Consider the following 18,982-nt stretch of genomic DNA (forward strand, 5'->3'; position numbering starts at 1 on the left):
TACTACAAGTTTTATCTGACAAGGAAAGAAAAAAGATACTGGAATTCATTGAATGCCAGAGAAATTCAAGAGCTTTGGTTTTATTTCTGACATGAATGATCTGTTTTGTAATGTCTGTGCTTTACTAGACATTTAGTAGTGGATCAGACTCCTCCCTTTGACTTAAATTGGAATAATTCCCTTACCTCTTCTTCCAGCATTATTGCATCACACAGCATTTCTTCTGCTTCAGTGCAATATAAAAGCTCTCTCTGGCCTCTTATTTATTCAGACCCTCAGAGGTAACATGATAAGGATTACTTGATGGTTTTTGAAGTGTGGTTGCTGAAGAGAATTAAGAAAAGCAGAACTAAATGAAAGAGGTTACCTGCTGTCCTTCAGGTCATCGTTGTTGAAAGAGGATTTTTAAATACTGCATGTTTTAATAAGGCTTGTCTTTTTTTAAGTAGGGAAGAGCAGTGGGAAGCTTCAGGCTGTGATCTCCTTCCATTGAGATTGTTCTGATTTTACCTTGCCCCTAGAATATATCATTCAAAATGTCTCAAACATTTGTGAGTTTGATGGTGTTTAAAATGTTTTGCTTGCTTGTGCTATTAACATTTAATTAGCCATCTGTTTGAAAAGGATAGCTCTAATTGAACCCTTGTAATTTTCAGGCTATTACTCAAAACGTTAGCCAAGAAAGAAAACAGACAGATGTGTAAGTCCTCCTTTTTTGGTCCTCTTTCCTCCTTAAAAACACAACTAACCCTGTGAGGGGGGGAGGAGGAACATTTATATTTTCTCATAATTGGAAATAAATCTTTGTCAGCTGTGAGCTGTTTGATTTGTTTTCCTGGAAATTATAAAATGAGTAACAGTGGTGCAGAGGAAAAGCCATCCTCCTAGAAAACTGGCATGAAACACAAATCCTTTAGGAGACTTCCTACATTGCTGCAGAGTTAGCAGTGGCAACAGCCAGAGATGTAATTCTCCCCTCTGCTTGGTTGTTGGGAGATCACCAAGAAGTGCTTCAGGAGAAGCTCGCAGCTGTTCAGCTCTTGATTCTCCCCCAGTACTCGGCACTGGTGAGGCCACACCTTGAGTCCTGTGTCCAATTCTCAGTTCAGAAAGGACACTGAAGTGCTAGAGCAAGTCCAGAGAGGGACAGCGAAGCTGGTGAAGAGTCTGGAGCACAAGTGTGATGAGGAGCAGCTGAGGGAGCTGGTGCTGTTTAGCCTGGAGAAGAGGAGGCTTAGGGGAAAGCTCTACAACTACCTGGAAGTAGGGTGTATCCAGGTGGGGGTCAGCCTCTTCTCCCAGGCAACCAGGAACAGGACGAGTAGCCTTAAACTGGACCAGGGGAGATTCAGGCTGGACATTAGGAGGAATTTCACAGAAAGGGTGATTTGGTAGGGTGGTGGAGCCACCGTCCCTGGAGGTGTTTAAGGGAAGACTGGACGTGGCTCTCAGTGCCACGCTGTGGGTGACATGGTGGTGTTCGGTCACGGGCCGGACTCCACGATCTCAGAGGGCTTTTCCAGCCTAATTGATTCTGTGACTCCGTGACAGCTTCGTGAGCGCAGATCACCCTTCTGGCCATTGGGTGGGTGTCCCTGCAGCCGTGCGGGCGCCGAGCAGCCCCAGGCCCATCCCGGCCCTGCCCGGCCTACAGCCCCCGCCGCGCCGCGCGCCGCCGCCCGCATCCCGCGCATGCGCGCCGGCAGCGGCGCGTGGGGCCGCCGGGTCGGGGCCGGGCGCCCGCCCTGAGGGGACGGCGGTGGCGGCAGCAGGTGGGTGCCGGGGCGGCTGGGGAGCGCCCTTCGTCCTCCGGGGCTCTCAGCCCTGCACCTTCCCCCGCGCCGGGGGCGCTCCCCAGGAGCGGTTGCGCCACCTGTGCGGCGCACGCTTCACCCCGGCACCCCCCTGCCCCGCTGCTCCCCTCGGGCGGAGCGGGGGCCGAGGCCGCCGGGGGCCGGGGCGGCTCCGCTGCTGGGGCGCGGGGCAGCGCGGCCGCGGCTCCGCTCGCCCGGCTGGGGCGGAGAGCAGGGAGGGACCCCGGCCCGAGGAAGGCTCGGCGCACCGGCCGCGCTGACGCAGGGTCTGGCTCCGGGAGTGACTCACGCTGTGCTCCTCCGTCAGGGCTGCCCCGGCCACGTCCTCCCTGCGCCCCGCTTCCCCCGGCTGGGGTCCCCCTGCTCCCCGGGACGTGCTCTAACCCGCCTGCCCGTGGCTGCGACTCCCGGGGGTCCTGCTCTGCCGTACTCATCTGCTCTCCACGCCCCGCGCCTTCTCGGAGGTGCCCCGGAGGAGAGACGGTCTGTCTCCTGTCTGGCTGGGGGGGAGGAACAATCACGAAACACAGATGGAAATATGGCAGTATCCTCTAGGCAATGGGCACAAACAGACGTGCTGCAGGCCCGGTGATTGTCAGCTATAATAAATGTTAGAAGGAGAGCAGGAGATAGATGTAATTCTTCATTCCTGGTGATGTAAATCCAAGGAAGCAAAGAGCCACAGTCACGCGGATTTAAATCTCGTTGCAGGCAGTGGCTGTGGGCTCCGGGACGGCTCTTGATGTCTCTTCACAGAACTGGTAAGAGCGGGACAGAAGAAATTTCCTCTGTGTGGATTTGCTTCCTTCCTAATTTTTTGAGGGATGCCTGAATTTAAGCAGGTGCTTTCCTTCTAAACAAGTCCATTTCGGTGTTGGTGTGGCGGGGGTTATGTGATGTCATAGCTTCCTACTTCATGATGTCTCGGCCTTCTCTGGGTGGCTTTCTCTGATTTATTTTTTTTTTTTTTAAGGGAGGAAGTAGGAATAAGGGAAGAACAGTGCCTTGAGGAAATGAAGGATCCTTTAGTGCAAATAGATGGGAGAGCAAAGCAGTCTTACTGGAATTAAGATCAGTGGGTTTTTAGTAGTGCAAGACTGGATCTTAAAATCACTCAAGAAGGAACTGTCAGCCTAGCAGGAATGGGGCACTACTGTGCTTTTGCTGAGCTGTTGGTCAGGATACAGTTTCTTGCTGGATAATCCGAATTCTAGAATAGTTTTTCAGCTGCTACGGAGTCTAGAGTGGTGGCCTGGAAAGAAACAGCCACTGGAAAAAAATTCCATTTCATTATTTGTTTCTGGATCCACACATTGTGTGTGTGTGACTGTTCCCATGCAGAAACAAAGGCTGAATTCCTGCTCTGGAGAATTCATAAAGTAAAAGGAAAGGAAGAGGGTGAGAACAGGCATGACATGTAATTAAAGAGGTTAGGGTGGGGACTGGTCATGTCATGTTAATACAGTATTCATTCTGTATTTAACAGATTAAAATGACAAATACTGCCTATCTTAATTCCTGATTATGATAATATTTGGATAATGTGGTTTGATATTCTTAGGGAGATGTTATTCATAGTGACTCTTCTTCTGAAGAAGGATGAAAGGAATCTCTGAGGGGCAGCAGAGGGGAGGGGCATATTTCTGGAAGAATTGCACTGGTCAGGGAATGATAGCATTGAGGTGAGGAAAGTACTGCACGCTTGCTCAGGACTGAAATAATTCTCCACTTTTAGGGGTCTCTCCTAATGTTGTTTAGGTTTTTCTTCTTTTCTGTACTTTTAACCTGTCACTTTCCCACAAGGCGAGATCCTTTGATAATCTCAGTGTTCTAAAGCCTGACAATCTTGAAAGACAGTCAATAATCAAAATATTTGGCTTTTAAGAATTAATGTGTCTTACCAAAGGTGACATGGTAGCAGTAGAGATTATTGGTTAAAAGATCTGTGTGACAGCTGCCAGTCTTAGTCCTGTTCTCCATTAATCAATTTGTGCATTGCAAAATTGTTTCCCATGTTTGGTATTTGGGAGGCTTTGACAAAGGAATTCGTGATACCACGTTTGAGGCAGTAACTGTTTTGGAAATGGTTGGAATGATGCCTCTTCCGGGCTGTCAATTGCAAACTTCTCACCAACACATCAGAAGTAACAAAAACTTTAAAATGTAAATCCTAAGGAGTATTGCAACTTTATATGCAGTGGTAAAGTTAGGGTGCTTTATATTTTGGTGTATGTAGTCCTACAGCTCTTCTAGCTAAATCAGCCATGACCCTTGCTGGTGATCTGTATCACACTGGTTATTCTACATCCTACCCTAATTCAAATGGATGATACAGAGGATTTGCAACTGTCCAGTAGGAGGAGGTAAGCAAACAGCTTCATTCTGTGTTGTGAGGGCTGTGTCCTATGTGTCCCTCAAGAGATGCAGAGGTTTTGGTACTTCAGGTTTGTGGTTTGTGTTGTCAGCTGCACAAAGACTTACCTAAACTTCTTTCTCTGCCACTTTTTATCCCATGGTCAGGGGTTTTGATACATAGAGCTTACACAGGCTTCGTATCTGGGAGTGCTGGGGAAAATCCCACTTGTTAGCTGTGTTACTGTTGGCACAGTACTGTTGGGAAAGGAAGAGAAGGATGTTGTCTTGCCACATTTGTTTTGTCTCTGAGGAGGTCTCAGATTTTTTTTAACTGGAGTGCAACCAGTTACATTGGTAACAGAGCAATTTTGTTTCTGACTTAAGGAAAACACCCTGGAAGAAATGCAAACAGGCTTGGTTTATGAGATAGGGGAAGAGAAGAGAGTATATGGATAGCAATATGACTACAAGAACTGTTGTTACTTCCCAGTAGCTGCTGGCTGGGAAGTATTTGATGATTCAGAGATAAGAGAGAAAGTCCATAACCTGGCAGTCCTTTTTTTCTCTGAAGAAATCTTCCTGATCCCCAGAATCAGGAAATATCAGAGGTTTAGTCCTGTTTTGTTACAAATGTTAACAATCATTGTATATTTTGCTTTTATTTCCTCTTAAGTTGTCTGTGCATATAAATTTCTGCAGGAGCAAGATCTAAGTAGTCCAACAGGACATGCTAGATAAGAGCTTTGCAAACAGTCCTGAGAGGTGTTTTGAGTGTTACTAACCTCTTCAGAAAGTTGAGTCCTGTAAAGACAGAGCCCTGAAGGAAAAAAGTTTTGATAGGATATAAAAAAAAGTTTATAAGATATATAAAAAAAGTTTTGTGGACTATACTTGCCCTGCAAACCATTTTCTGGAGCCAAATGCAGTTGAGACCTGCTTAGAGTCCTGTGAAGTGGATCTGACTTTTTTTGTGAATACCGGAGCAAATAGTAGCAAAACAGAGCTGCAGGAGAGTGAAATGAGCCTTTCCTGTGCCTCACCAAGGTAACAGCAAACCATGACAGCAAAACCTCTGCAAATCCTCTGAGACCCTATCAAGGAAGGGCTGTTGTTCAGGCCCCTGTTCCATTGTCACTGGGAGCAGTGGGATGAGACCAGCTTGAGGATCAAACTTGCACCTGGGTGAGCCTGCAGGGCTGGTGATGGAGACAGCCTCGGATGGCACTGCTTGTCACTGCTCAGGACAGGAGTGTGATATAAAAGACCACATAATACCTGACTTTAAGTAACTGTCAGTAGTGTCTTTTAACCTTTCTTTGATTCATACAGCCCTGCATCTCTAACAGAAATATTTTCTTTCAAGTTTCTGTATATAAATGAAACTGGACAATTGTGACTGCTTTCCACGGACTGCTTTCCTCATAAATAGTTTGCAGTCTTGAAATGGACCAGAAGATAAACAACTCTTCTCAAAGTTTTTTGGGGAAAAATGAATTTCTGTGGAGTTCTGCAGAAGTGCCCTGGTCCTGCACTGTGCTTATGTGGGTGAAAATGCCAATTTATTGTGTAGTACTTGACCCTCATGGAAATATGTTTAGACACTAATCAGAAACCTTTTGTATATATTTGCACAGTGATGTTTGACATGGAATTGCCTTTACCCTAAGGCTTGAAGACTAGGGTGACTGCAGGCCTGCTTTTTTTGGCACATACAGGTTTTCTTGCCTCTGTGTTGGAAGCAAGGAGAATTTTGCTGTGCAGTGAGGGTGAGCACCATGCTAGTTTGTATCCTGGCCTCTTTTTCTAACCTCATTTGATGCAGATAGAAAACCCCCAAAACTGTTGTTCCAGTATTTAATTGTAATCCTCGTGTGTGAGTTGCACTCTGTATTCCTGTCACGTATCTTTTCACCACTAATAATGGGAGTACCAGGAAAGGGGAAACTCCTCCTCTTTCTCTGGTCCCAAGGGTCTTGGCTAACAAGGGGTTCTCCACAGAGGTGTAGTTCATGCTTAGCTGGCTTGCTGTTTGCTTTGGAGCCAGGTAAATCAAAGGCAGTTCTGCTCTAGAAATCAGTATCTGTTGATGTGTAGGATTTCTGCATTCTACACAGGTAGGTGTTATTTAGAGGTGTTTCTGAGACAAGTTTAACACATTGAACTGTGGTCAGGAAGTCCATCCATGCATCAGGAAGTCTGTCCCATGCATAAGCAGTAGGAAGCAGGATTCCACTTTTTCGCATCCTTATTTTCAAAACGGAGATGCAGTGGGAACAAAACTGAAAGTTACTTGTTTTGTTCCTTTTGTGTAAACTGACCGTGGTTCAGCAGCTTCAGCTCCAGTGGGGCTGTCTCTGTCATTGCAGCAGGCATTGCTGGACACCAAGCAGTGCAAGGAGTAGAACTGTTTCATGGAAGTTCCTTTTAGTTACGTTTCTGCACAGAATTCCATTTCCAATGAGGGCAAGAATCTACAAGGTGCTTTATGGCAGGAGACACAGAGTTCCAGTTTACTTTTTTGCTGTCTCTGTTGTTCTAATAGTGCCCTGAGGCAGCTGGGAGGAAACACTTTGCCCTGCAACATTCCTTCTGTCTGTATGTGATCCCAGTTGATGACTGGGCCGCTCTGGAGTCCTGGGTGGTGCCTCTGCAGTCAGTGGCATAACCTTGTCAGCAGCTAGCCTGCCTGCCTGCCTGGCTCTGCAAGCCTCCCCCTTGCTGCTCTCCATGTCTCTCATCCCCCTTTTGAGACCTGCACTAGGCTTTTGGTGCACCTCTGGTTCACTTCCAGTGCTGCAAGAAGTAGGATGAGGGCAGTTCCCAGCTCTTCATTCCCAGTCATGTTGTAGAAAGGAAGCCTGAAGGCCACTTCAGCACTTCCAGCCTGTTTGTACGTGTTGCTCAACACCCAAAGCAGTGTGAGGCTGGTTATGGTTTGAAAGCCTCAGACAGAAAGTTTGGGATGAGCCAGGTTCTCTAACACCACACTGACTCTTTAACCAGTGTCTGTGTCAGTGTCTGTGTGGGATTCTGCATTTTTTACAAGGCCAGCGTGTCAGGGTGTGAGGGACAGCAGCTCTCTGCATCTTGTTTGCCCCTTGGTCAGGTGTGTGGCTGTGCTTTGCTCACTTATGTATTTGTGAAGCTGGGGTTCTCTTCTGACTCTGTGTGCAAAGCAAATATTGACTTGTGGACTAATGGCATTTGCAGCTCCAGGATATGCCTTTGCCCGACCTGAGGGAGACACTGATGGGGGAAGGGAAGGCAGGCCAAGGGCATCCTGCTGAGGGTTTCCCTTGGACATTTCATTGAGCACATCAGGATTATAATTTGGAAAACGTATGTTTTCTGGTTGTAGGAAGATGAAATTGAACTGCCTGGTTCAATGTAGAGCTTTTGTCTGATTTCTGAGAGAGGGTGATGTTAAATTGGGCCCAACCTATTTGGGATTTGAAGAGCTGAGCTGGAAAAGGCTTCTAGAACTACACCAACATGCATAGCCTCCTAAATGGGTACTGTGACTTTCAATCACATTTCTCTCCCAAAGCTTTATTTCTTAATAAAGGAAGAGAATAGAGAACAGTGGAAACCAGCTGACAATCCAGAGGTGGCAATGGCATTTACTGCGTACACGGTTGCTTTCTGTTCATTAAACATAAAGGAAAACAGTTTTCCCATGCTAGCTTACTGTCAGAAAAGGTGTTGTAACTGTCAGAACAGAGGTGCAGTTCTTGTAACAGTGAATGAAAATAATTCTAGAAAGAGTTGTTATGCTTGTTCTGCTCCTTCTGACCATACTCAGTGGAGGTTCCTGCATAGTTACTGCTTGTAAAGTTTTCAGGATACAAAAACATTACTTGGTAAAATGTTTGACTTCTGCCCAGTCTGCTAGAGGTATGCTGCCTTCTTTGTGGATTTTCTTTTTTTTTTCCTTAAAATCAGTGGGGGGAAACCACTCCTGGGAAGGAGTTTGTGTCCCAAAAATAAAGCTCCTACTGAAAGGCTCCAGACAGTATCATTTTGTGCTTAGCACATCCAGGCATTACCACCACAGGCTTAAGTGGAGATCACGTGGCAAAAGAGGCCAAACAGGTAAAACACAGGCAACAGGAGATTGCTATCTGGTGTTTGCCAGGAGCCAGGTAATTGAAATCTCTCATACTACAGCTGTGGAGAAGAGCCAGTGTGTCCAGGGGAGGCACAGTATTTCCAAGTGGAGGTAAATTTGCAGGACTCTTTTGCAAACATCAATTTCTAAAGGACACCTGCACTAGAAAATAAACTAATTGGACATCAACCTGCATGGTGTGTGTTTGCAACTCCAACAAGGGTGTTGCAAGTGGAGTTCTTCAAATGGCTGTACCTGATGCTGACTGCGTGCTTCCCTTGCAGCCTTCTTTTTCAGGTACATCACACCTGTCTTCTAGCAGGCTGGAATCAGTGGTCATGTGGTTTATTTTGGACTCTGAATTCAAAAAGTAAATCTGTGATTAACAAGTCCTATTTGCATTTTAGCAAACAATACATTTCTTTCAAAATATGAAGACTACGTGTTATGTGACCAAAATTGCTTCTTGTAAGAAACTTAAATTGCCTTTAAACATGGGAGATGCTCTTTAATGTGTGGGTGAAGCTGTTTTTAATTTTGTAGTACTGAGAATTTGGAATTGCTGTTAATATTTGTTGGATCTGATGTGTTTTTTTTCCTTTGTATTTCTTACTGTTGTTTTTTTTTTCAGAAGTGTATGTTGCAAATAACACAGCAGTTTCACACATATACTTTTACTAGCTTTGTGGAGCCCCTTTTCTTATTTGTTATCTCCTGGCTAGGAGAGCTTGAGAGTTGTTTTAGGTTTATATCCCTCAGTCAAAGGAAGGATGACCTTCCTGTGTCAATCCCACATGCTAGATATCCTCCTCCTCCTCCTGGCTCTCACTAGGTGGTGCCTGCCTGTCAGGAAACCTTCTTCCCAGTTCCTGTGGTGCTGAAAGGGGCTGGTTCAGTGGCCTCAGCACGTTCTCTTGGAGACACCTGAGGGCAGTGCCCGGGGCAGTGTCTCCATGTGCCACAGCAGTAGCCTTCCCTTGCTGTGATTCCTGCTGCTCACCCTGCCCTTCTGCACAACCAGGTCAGCAGCAAGGTGAGCTTCATGCTCTCTCAGGGCTCTGTCCCAGATGGGTGCTTGCAGGAAGGTTTCTATGGGAACCAGGGGCAGGAAAAACCTGCCCACCAAGTTCAGTGCTCTAATGTCAGGGACAGGAGAGCAGGCAGGGGAGTGATCCCCAGCAAGGCAGAGGCCAGGGCATGATGATGTGAACAAGGGAGGGTGTTCCATCTGCTGTACCTGTCTTGGGGCAAGGAGAGACTCACTCAGCACTCTCCTGCTCTGTTTCAAAGCACTGTGGTTAATTCCCTTGTTATGAGTTTTGTTTTTTTTTTCTCAGCCACATGCCTGACACCCTGGCCTGGCTCCTCCACAGCAGGTTGGGTCAGCAGTGGTTGTGCATGCCATGAAGGTTAATAATGGCTGAGGGAAATCTCTACTCACAAGCTCGAGGCACTGAGGATGGATTCAGAGCACGGGCAGTGAGAAGCATGGCAGATGTATCACGAGGTGACTGCCTTCCTAATAAAAGCCATAGGAAACAAGGTTAAGTGGGCTGAGATAAGGCAGGGGAGAAGGACACCTTGCAGGCTCAGGAACAGAGCAGTCATGGTAGCAAGGCAGTGAAAAAAGCATCAAAATACATTGACAGCAATGTTGAAAAGGAAGTAGGTGATACCAGCCAATTTACCTGCTTGGGGTGCATGCCCTGTGTGTTCCCATGTAATGCGAGCATGCAGATGCTCATTTTGTAGTTGTCTTATCTTCAACTGCTAAGAGAAGATTTGGTGCTAAGGGAACAAATGGGATGAGAGCATAGGGAAGAACAGACGAACATTTGCAGAACTGGTGAACATGCAATTGACCATCCTGTGGGCAACATTACTTCTCAGAAACAAAAGCTGGATTTTATTTTTTTGTTTGTTTGTGATTCTTTTTGCCCTATGAGTTGGTGTCAGAATGGATCAGAGTGTCTGTTCATCCAAGCTGGCCTTTCTTAGGCAGAGAGCTGTTTAAATCTGTAAGGAGGAAACCTTATCATTTGTGTTCCCAGACACAGATGTTTTTTATGCTTTTGCAGTGTTGTACAGCTTCTTATCTTGGAGCGCTGTAGCAAGTTGTTTCCTGGCTGCAAGTGCTCACTGGAAAGCTCACTGAGATGCAAAAGCAATATAACCTTGTACTAATCAGCTAAAACAACTTGGATAGGGCCTGTGGGATGAGTCCCTGGGGTTCCTCCTTTTAGCAGCTTACAGTCACAAGTAGCTTTACTGAAAAGGGAAGCTGGAAAAGCCATCCTAGATGTGCAAATGTTAGTTTCTCCCAGGTTCTTTCCCAAGGAAGTGTGGGTGACTGATCTATCCCAGCACTGGCTTTATCTCTGCCTGATAAAGTTGGCTCTTGCTGTCTCCCATACACAAATTGTAAGGTTGATCATGAAGTCCAGAATCTCTCTGATTACTAACTATTCTGTTGTTTTCATAGAAATCCCCATAAAAATCTGCTGTTGACTATTGTCAGGAAAGCAAGGAGGGGAGCTCTATGACCTGATTTAGTTCAGAGGAACCTGGTTCGTGACTCATTGCACAGGTACTGGATAGCATGTAGTCCACATCCACATGCTTCAGGGAGTTGTATTCTGCAGCCCTAGACACTTTACTCCTGTCCTTTGTGGTGCTACTCCTAAAATATCTTTTGGATTTATTGCATCTAATTATACCCCCTTAAATCTTTTTCACCACTCCTGACCCTTCTCCATGGTCAGTGTCTTCAGAGAATGATGATGTATGGGGTGTTTCCTTAGTTTACATCATTAAATACAGAACTCACAATACACAATGGAAAAGGTGTTAAAAGTTGACTTGGTTTTTTTTTTTTGGCATTCTTTCAACCGGCAATACTGTTATTTCCACAAGAAATAAGGCAAATGACAGTGTGCTCTTTCTAGGTGGTCAGTTGGTATGAAACCAAAAGGAAATTCCAGTCTCTGGAATTTATTTTTTGTGGGAGTGGAACTTAAATACTAAGGAATTTAATTTTCACGTGAGGAAGTTGTGTGAGAAGGGTCTGTCAGCTCCCCACCATGTTCTTAGAAGCTAATTGAATTCTCTCATCACCCTTTTCTTCTTTTTATAACAGGAGTGTAACATCTCACTTCTGTGGACAGCATTTCTGGACCTGCTGACACCTGTGCCACTCAGCCTTACCTAGTGCAATGTCAGGTGAGCACACAGAAATTGATACAGCATCTTCTTTCTCATTTGGCTGCTTGCTCTGTCTTCAGCTGAAACTTTGTAAGGAAGCTTTTGGTTCCAAGAGCCATTCTTTACATGAACATACTTTCTGGTCAGATTGAGAGAGAGGAAACTTTGCGGCCCAGCAGCCTTTTCACTCAGGTCAACTCAGTTCCTTCTTTTACCATGTGGAAGCTTTTCCAGCCATTGAACAGAGAGGAAGAAGGAGGCTGAAATGTGGTCTGCCTTCCCCATTTATCCTTAACATTTGCTTGATTCTGTTCTCCCCCCAGGATTTCCCCCAAAGTGAGTGGCTCATAATGACTGTGAGAGATTTTTGCTCTACAGTGGCAGTTTTGGACTGGCAGAATGCTGAAGAATAACTGGAGTTCAGTTGTGGATTTCTGAGATAAAGCTTTGCTACAACCAGGTTTTCTCCTTCTTAAAGAAGCCAACTTTCCCACCCTGTACTTTTTTTTAAACTTTCCTTCCTGGTCCAGCTGGTTAATTCAGGGCACATAACCCTGGGGGAGACTATACTTCAAGGCCAAGTAGACCTTTGTCTTGCTGATAGAACAAAGATTTGGGACATGTTTATCTGCTTCAATTGCAAGGCTTATATTCCAAGGGAAGCTGTTCACTGGGATTCTACCTGAGACCAGAAGGGTGTTTGCCTTGGACACAAAAGACCAAGATTATAGGCATACTTTCACTGCTGCAGCTCGTTATGCATGGTCTGACAATACCCCAGCCTGCTGGGAATAAAGGGAGCAGTTGAGCATCTTTCTGAGGGCTCTGATTTTCCATCCTGTTGCCTCAGTGACAGTTTCAGGGAACTCTGGAGTGCTGCTGGTGTTGGTCCATAGGAGGAATTTACTTCTGCAAAATAATATTTATTTGGTGATGATACCCCTGGCCTTTTACTGATCACATAGCTTTTCCAAGCAGGTGAGTGATCATATGATGCCATGGAGCTATTTCTCTTCCTTAAGAATCACTTTCTTAGAGGAAACTCAGTTTGGCTCTTTTGCTCAATAAAAAGGAACAAAACTATTGGAAAGTGCTGGCTTCCCTGGTGAAGTGGGAGCTGTCTCAGTGTTTAGTAGCAGTAGCAACAAACTGATGAGGGAGTCCTTCTCCTGCTGAAGCAGTCTGTATCTTCCAAAGGTGTTCCAGGTTTTCACTATTACACGTGTTGATCTCTTTCTGTTTAGGCCATCACACTCCCTCTGCTGGAGGTCCCTTCTCAGCACTCACACCCAGCATCTGGCCTCAGGAGATCCTGGCAAAATACACACAGGTACAGTGTGGGGCAGGGTGGGGATGGTCTCTGGCTTTGCAAGAGTAGAGGGAACCTGTTTTTTTCTGGTGTCTTTTAAAACCATAGGGAAAAGGAGGGAGAGGTGCACTTTTCCTCCAATGCTTTGGTTGTGGACTTCACATGTTTTGTGGTTGCGTTCTGGCTCTTGCAAGAGGATCTTGCAGAGTACAAAGAAACTTCTGTGAATTATTTCCCTGCTGTTTTGCAACTATTGCTCCACTGTAAAAATGTTGACACCCAGGGAGCCTCTGTCATCATCAAACTACTCTGGATGGCTTGTGCATGGCAGGAAATGCTAGCCTCAAGCTTGTCACCAGGTGGGTAGAGCAGGAAGGAAGGAAGCAGCTGTGGAATTTTGTAATTTAGCTGCAGTGTTTGCTGAAAGCAGATTAAAGATTTTTGTGGAGGCAGGTGGGCAGTGCCTCTTGGTTCTTGGGTGCTGCTCAGGTGTAGTGCTTGCAAGAGTCCCCACAGGAGGTGCAGGTGGGCTTGCAGGGAAGAGGAGAGAGCAGTAGGTTTTTACTCCTAAAAAAAGCCTGGAGGTAATCTCCAGTGTGCGTCCCCCAGTACACCTCAAAGCCTACCACGAGCACAGATGAAGAAGGTTGAAATTTGGGTCATGGACCTTAGGTTTCTTTGGCCTATAATTTGGACTTGCATCACAGGTGCAAATCCCAGTTTTGCCTGTTGCCTTTCAAAGGAAATTTGAGAGCAACAGGCAGGAGATGGAGTGGTGCAGGGAGCTGAATTTGCTGTGTGTGTGCAGAGGTAACAGGAAGGATGGCTGTGTATTATTGATGCAGACAGTAAAAAGCCACTTTAGCTGGTGTATATTCCTCAGTCAGTGAGGAGGGCTGCATGTCTCTCCAGGTGAGCAGTCCTGATCTTGATAAGATGCTGAGCTAAACTCCTGCTGGGAAAATCTGTGTAGTTTTTTTCATGGAGAAGTGAAAATGGAAATGTCAGGCAACACCTCCTCAGCTGGGAATTGTGGTGGAAGGCTTTAAAAATTAAAGGGCAAGGGGTCCAGTTGCTCAAAGGGCACAGAGTGGGCAGTGGTGGAATGAGGCAATATCTATGTGTCTCTCTTTGGTTATTCAGTGATAAACTGCTGAAAATGTCTGGTTTCTTTCCTCACATTTCCCAGAAAGAAGAATCCGTTGAGCAGCCGGAGTTCCGCTATGATGAATTTGGTTTCCGAGTTGACAAGGAAGGTAAAACCAGTCCCATCCCTCCCACTTGCATTGTGTCCAGCCCTTCCCATGCTTTCAAGCGTCACAGGATTTTGCAGTCGTTCTGTGCCAAGTCCTGTCTACTCACCTGTTTCTGTATCCTACCATTTGTAATCAAATCAGCATTTGATGTGCTGGCCTTATGGAAGTCAAGAACATAGACTGTGCAGCAGTCATTTCCATCCCCTTATGCTGTGCCATGGGGAAGAGGGAGAAAAGTTGAGGCATTACCATTTCCATTAGGAGCTGCATGCTGAAGAAGGGCAACTTTCCCAGTTCACAGTGGGACCTCCATTGTGTTCAGTAGCACTGCAAGGTCTCATAGCAGGCACAGTGAAATGTGCTGTCTGCTGAAAAACTCGTGGCCAAGGTGAGTGATAGTATGGTATGCTCACCTCAGCATCTCAGTAAATTGTGGGGCAAATTGTTGGGGAAAAACCTACATCCTAGTTTTTTCTGCAAGCTATGGAGGCAGGCAACCAAATAGAAGGAGGCATGGAGTGCTGTTGAAGCTAAGCATTGAACTACAACAGCTGGCTGTCTTAGCAAAGAGGAAGAGAAAGGAGGGGGAGATGTAGGAATTTTTTCATGTGCTCTGGGGGTCATTCCCAGGGCTCAGGCTATATAATATAAGGGCTGAAGTTGTTTGCGTGTGTGCCCTGAGGCACCTTTAGGCATAGAGGATCTTCTTTGAAGCAATGACCTGAAGATGAGGACAGAACACAGTGTTGTTTTTTTTTTTTCAGCCAGAACATTTGATAGACCTGTGCATTATAAAATCAGCAGAAAGATTTGGAATGCCTTGTTAGGATGTATTATACGATGAAGGACAGAGTGCCTTGCGTCAAGCCTGTCCTTGTGCTAAAGTATCTATTTTAGAATAACAGCATTGAGTTAAGGTGCTCTCTCATCATGAATTTGGAAGTGTCCTTATTAAAGCATTTTTGGTGATTAAATATCCCCAAAGTTAACATTTTGCACCTCATTACTTCCATGAGCATATAGCTTCTGCTTTCCAGCTCTGAGGCTTGCTATGCTTTTGTCAGCCTGATTTACAGATCCTTACAAAACCCAGCAGGATGACTGCTGCCAGGATCTTGTTTAATTCCAGCCACACTGTGCTCTAAATCATGAGTAAGTGGAGACTAGAAGCCTGCTGACAGCTTCTTAGTTCTCAAGGTCCCAAGCCTTTTGCTTATGGTCATTAAAATTTGCTGCATGGAGCAGGCATTTAGAAACCAACCTTTGCCTTTCCATGCTCTGAGTGGAAGATATGAATGTTTTGAGTGTGCTGTTTTCAGATGGCCATCCTATTCCCCACCCTGCCGTGTGTTCATTTCCTCTTCTGTTCCCTCTCTCATTCCTTTCTCCTCCCTTTGCTGAGGCAGATGGTGCTGAGCCAAACTCCAGCAAGCTTCTGGGGGTGCCACTGACAGAGGAACCACAGCAGAGGCTCAAGTGGCAGGCTCATCTGGAATTCACACACAATCATGATGTGGGTGACCTCACGTGGGACAAAATTGAGGTCACCCTGCCACATTCAGACAAGCTGCGCTCCCTGGTGCTGGCCGGCATCCCACATAGCATGAGGCCACAGGTGAGAGAGAGTGCTGCCTTTTCTGGGCAGGCACTCCTGCCTGGAGTAAGAGATCATGGAATGGCATCTCTTGGTTGAGAGGGTGTCAGATTATGGCTTTCTGTGGCTGTCTGAGTGACTTCTGTCACTGTTCACCCTGTCCCCCCAGCTGTGGATGCGCCTTTCAGGGGCTTTGCAGAAGAAGAGGAACTCAGAGATGTCATATCGAGATATCGTGAAGAACAGCTCTAACGATGAAACCATTGCTGCCAAACAGGTAGGAGATACTTCCTAGTGCTGAGTGGGAAGAAGGGCAGCATTTGCTGTGAGAGGAAGATGGGGTGTCTGCCTGACACCTGCAGAAGGGGCAGTTGAGGGGGTGTGTACTTAAATCCTGCTAAAGCTTAATCCTGTGAGGCATATTTCTCCTCTGTTTTGTTGGAATAACAATTGTTTAGCTCTGCTCTTTCCTAGGACAGCAGGTAAAGGGTTTCATCCATGCTACTTGCAGACTAGAAAAATGCTGCAGTTGCATCTCAGCAAACATCCTGATACTGATGAAAGGGTGAAAGGCTGACAGATGCACCTCTGTTGAGGTTGTGGCAGCTGCTTTCAGGGCCTGTCTTTGTTCCTTCAAACAAGTTTCCAAGGTTTCCAAACACCAACAAGACTGTTAAAGGGTGTTTTGGCTCTTCCTTTGATCTCATGGATTTGGACAGGTTGTTGGTTTTTCTCTGGAATACATTCTGCTTGAAATCCAAGCAGATGTAATTCTTAACTAGTTTATGTTTCCTATAGTCAGTGGTGAAACTAGGGTCTGGATTTAGAGAAGTATTTCTAGGGATTTGGCAAGCCCCTGTCTGCACTGGCATTTTCCCACATGTCAGTGAAGGCTGTTAAACTGACCTCAGGTGCTTGGACAGGAACACCTTCTTTGGTGCCTGACGACTTACGGGTGGGTGTGGGGAGGCAGAGTTCCCTGAGACAGGGGGCTGGGGGAAGTGCAGAGAGCTGAAGGCAGTTTTTCAGGTGCTGCAAGCTGACTCTATCTTTGTTTATGGCTGCCTGACAGATTGAAAAGGACTTGCTACGTACAATGCCCAGCAACGCCTGCTTCTCCAACATGAACAGCATCGGGGTGCCACGGCTGCGCAGGATTCTGCGGGGACTTGCCTGGCTCTACCCAGACATCGGGTATTGTCAGGGCACTGGCATGGTAAGCTGCTTTCAGAGTGTCTTTGTGATAGGGATCAGTTTGTCTCCGGTTGCACCAGAGCAAATGGTTTGAGGTAGTGCTGCCAGATACTGTGGTCTCCAGATGGGCTGAAAAGAAATCCCTTCTTCCTGGAATACTTTCCCTAAGAAAGGGAGAGCAGAGTAGCACCACACATCCAAAGATATGGAAGACTTTGGTCCATCTGTTGGGGAGGGGACAGTCATACTGAGGAGAAATCCCTTCAGTGGAGACTGCAGTAGAGCTCCTGCAGAAGGAAGATTTTTGTCACCTGCATCATCTCTCCATGTGAGAAAGTGGGGAAAGAGTTCTACTCCTCTTATAACATGCAGTTTTTTTCCTTCAAAATCCTAGGTGGCTGCCTCTTTGCTACTCTTCTTGGAGGAGGAAGATGCCTTCTGGATGATGTGTGCTATCATTGAGGAATTGGTTCCTGCCTCCTACTTCAGCACCACCCTCATGGGCGTGCAGACAGACCAGCGTGTCCTGCGGCAGCTCATCGTGCAGTATTTGCCCCGCCTGGACAAGCTGCTTCAAGAGCATGACATTGGTATAAGTCTACCCTAGAAATTTCTTGCCAGAGTGACATACAGACAAAGGGTTCTTTTTTTCACAAAGGGGACCATCAGGGAGAAGAGAACACCTCCTGACCCTGGAGGCAGTGCATGGAGGAAAGCTCTTAGGAGAGTCTACCTTCACTGGTTGACTGACTTCCTTTGTTGTGATTATTTTCCATGTCTCTGTTTGCAGAGCTCTCCTTGATCACCTTGCACTGGTTCCTCACCTCTTTTGCTAGTGTTGTCCACATCAAGCTGCTGCTGCGTATTTGGGACCTCTTCTTCTACGAGGGCTCTCTGGTGCTGTTTCAAGTCACTTTGGGCATGCTAAGTATGAAGGTAATTCCCAACTCCTCTCCCTCCTTTATAGTATTTCAATGTTTAATTCTGAGATTTAGGGGCAAGAAGGTTTTGCATCCACTTGCTCTATGTGGTTTGGGAGTGTGTTAGGGAAGACGACTTCCTGCTGCCTTCGGAACTGGAGGCTATGAAAACCTTCTAAAGCACTTCACAGAAATTAGAGATTGCTGTTTCCTGTGCATACCTCATTTGTTGCCACATGATTAAACCTCATCAGCTGCCACCCTGTAATCAGGCTAGATCCTAGCCTGAGGGTCCATCTTATCTAAACCTAAACCAAGATACCTCTTGATTTTGCACAATCTAGGAGGAAAGAGAAAGCCAAAGCTGTGATCATCTGGGAAGTTTTAGATGGCATTGCTTAACTGCTCTAAGACATGAGCATTGCTCTGATTTGGCTGGCCTGATCTTTTCCTTTTCTATGTGAAAAACAGTTTTGTATCCAGCTTGCTGTGTAAAGGGCAAGGGTGATCCTGCTGGGAGTAAGGGGAAGGCGGAGCACGGTTTGACATGGTAGGTGCTCTAGAGTGCAGCTGCCATTCTCTTATCCCTAGCAAGATCCCTGATGCGACCAGTCCTAGTGGTTGCACAGTAGGTTTGAGTTTGGTTTTCCATGCTGATTTGATTTCATTTCAATGGCGAATACTGTGATTCAAAAAAATGCTGGCTAGAATTCTGGGAGGAGAGTCATGTTCACCCCTCCACGAGGCAAAAACAACTGTGTTGTTGCAGGAGGATGAGTTGATCCAGTCTGAGAACTCTGCCTCGATCTTCAACACGCTGTCAGACATCCCAAGCCAGATTGAGGATGCAGATGTGCTGCTGCGAGAGGCCATGCGCGTGGCTGGCTCGCTGACGGACGTGGCGGTGGAGACCCAGCGCCGCAAACACCTGGCCTACCTCATTGCCGAGCAGGGACAGCTGCTCAACTCCAGCACCACTGTCAACAATCTGTCCAAAGTGAGTGCACAGAGTCCCGCTGCCTCTGCTGCTCCCTTTGTACCGTTCCTTACGTGTTCCCACCCAGTTGCTGCTTATGAGCAAGAGGTCCTCCTGTTTGAGAGGATTTTTGGTTCTGGGATAATTGTTACATGGTGAAGGAAATTTATTGGGAGGTTCTGTACCAATGAAGTGCTGCCAGATCTGTCCTGGCTGATAAATCCCTAGATGAAAGGAATATTGACACTGATTGTA

At 46.3% G+C, this 18,982-nt stretch overlaps 1 protein-coding gene across 4 annotated transcripts in view; it reads left to right on the top strand.

The window, feature by feature from the left end:
- The first annotated feature begins 2,542 nt into the window (after positions 1-2,542).
- The window catches only part of SGSM3 (small G protein signaling modulator 3), a 28,124-nt gene continuing 11,684 nt past the window's right edge, over positions 2,543-18,982 (top strand). For 3 of the 4 annotated variants that reach the window (XM_062492203.1, XM_062492204.1, XM_062492205.1), the window contains exons 1-7: positions 14,014-14,043; positions 15,512-15,658; positions 15,807-15,914; positions 16,710-16,853; positions 17,226-17,421; positions 17,622-17,767; positions 18,521-18,748. In XM_062492203.1, the coding sequence (XP_062348187.1) occupies positions 14,014-14,043; positions 15,512-15,658; positions 15,807-15,914; positions 16,710-16,853; positions 17,226-17,421; positions 17,622-17,767; positions 18,521-18,748 (999 nt within the window). Of the gene's footprint in view, positions 2,576-11,413; positions 11,497-12,722; positions 12,809-13,976; positions 14,044-15,449; positions 15,659-15,806; positions 15,915-16,709; positions 16,854-17,225; positions 17,422-17,621; positions 17,768-18,520; positions 18,749-18,982 lie in introns of those variants that run through there. The other variant, XM_062492202.1, reaches the window with a different exon arrangement.

This window comes from Cinclus cinclus, chromosome 4, assembly GCF_963662255.1.
Source record: "Cinclus cinclus chromosome 4, bCinCin1.1, whole genome shotgun sequence".
NCBI lineage: Eukaryota > Metazoa > Chordata > Aves > Passeriformes > Cinclidae > Cinclus > Cinclus cinclus.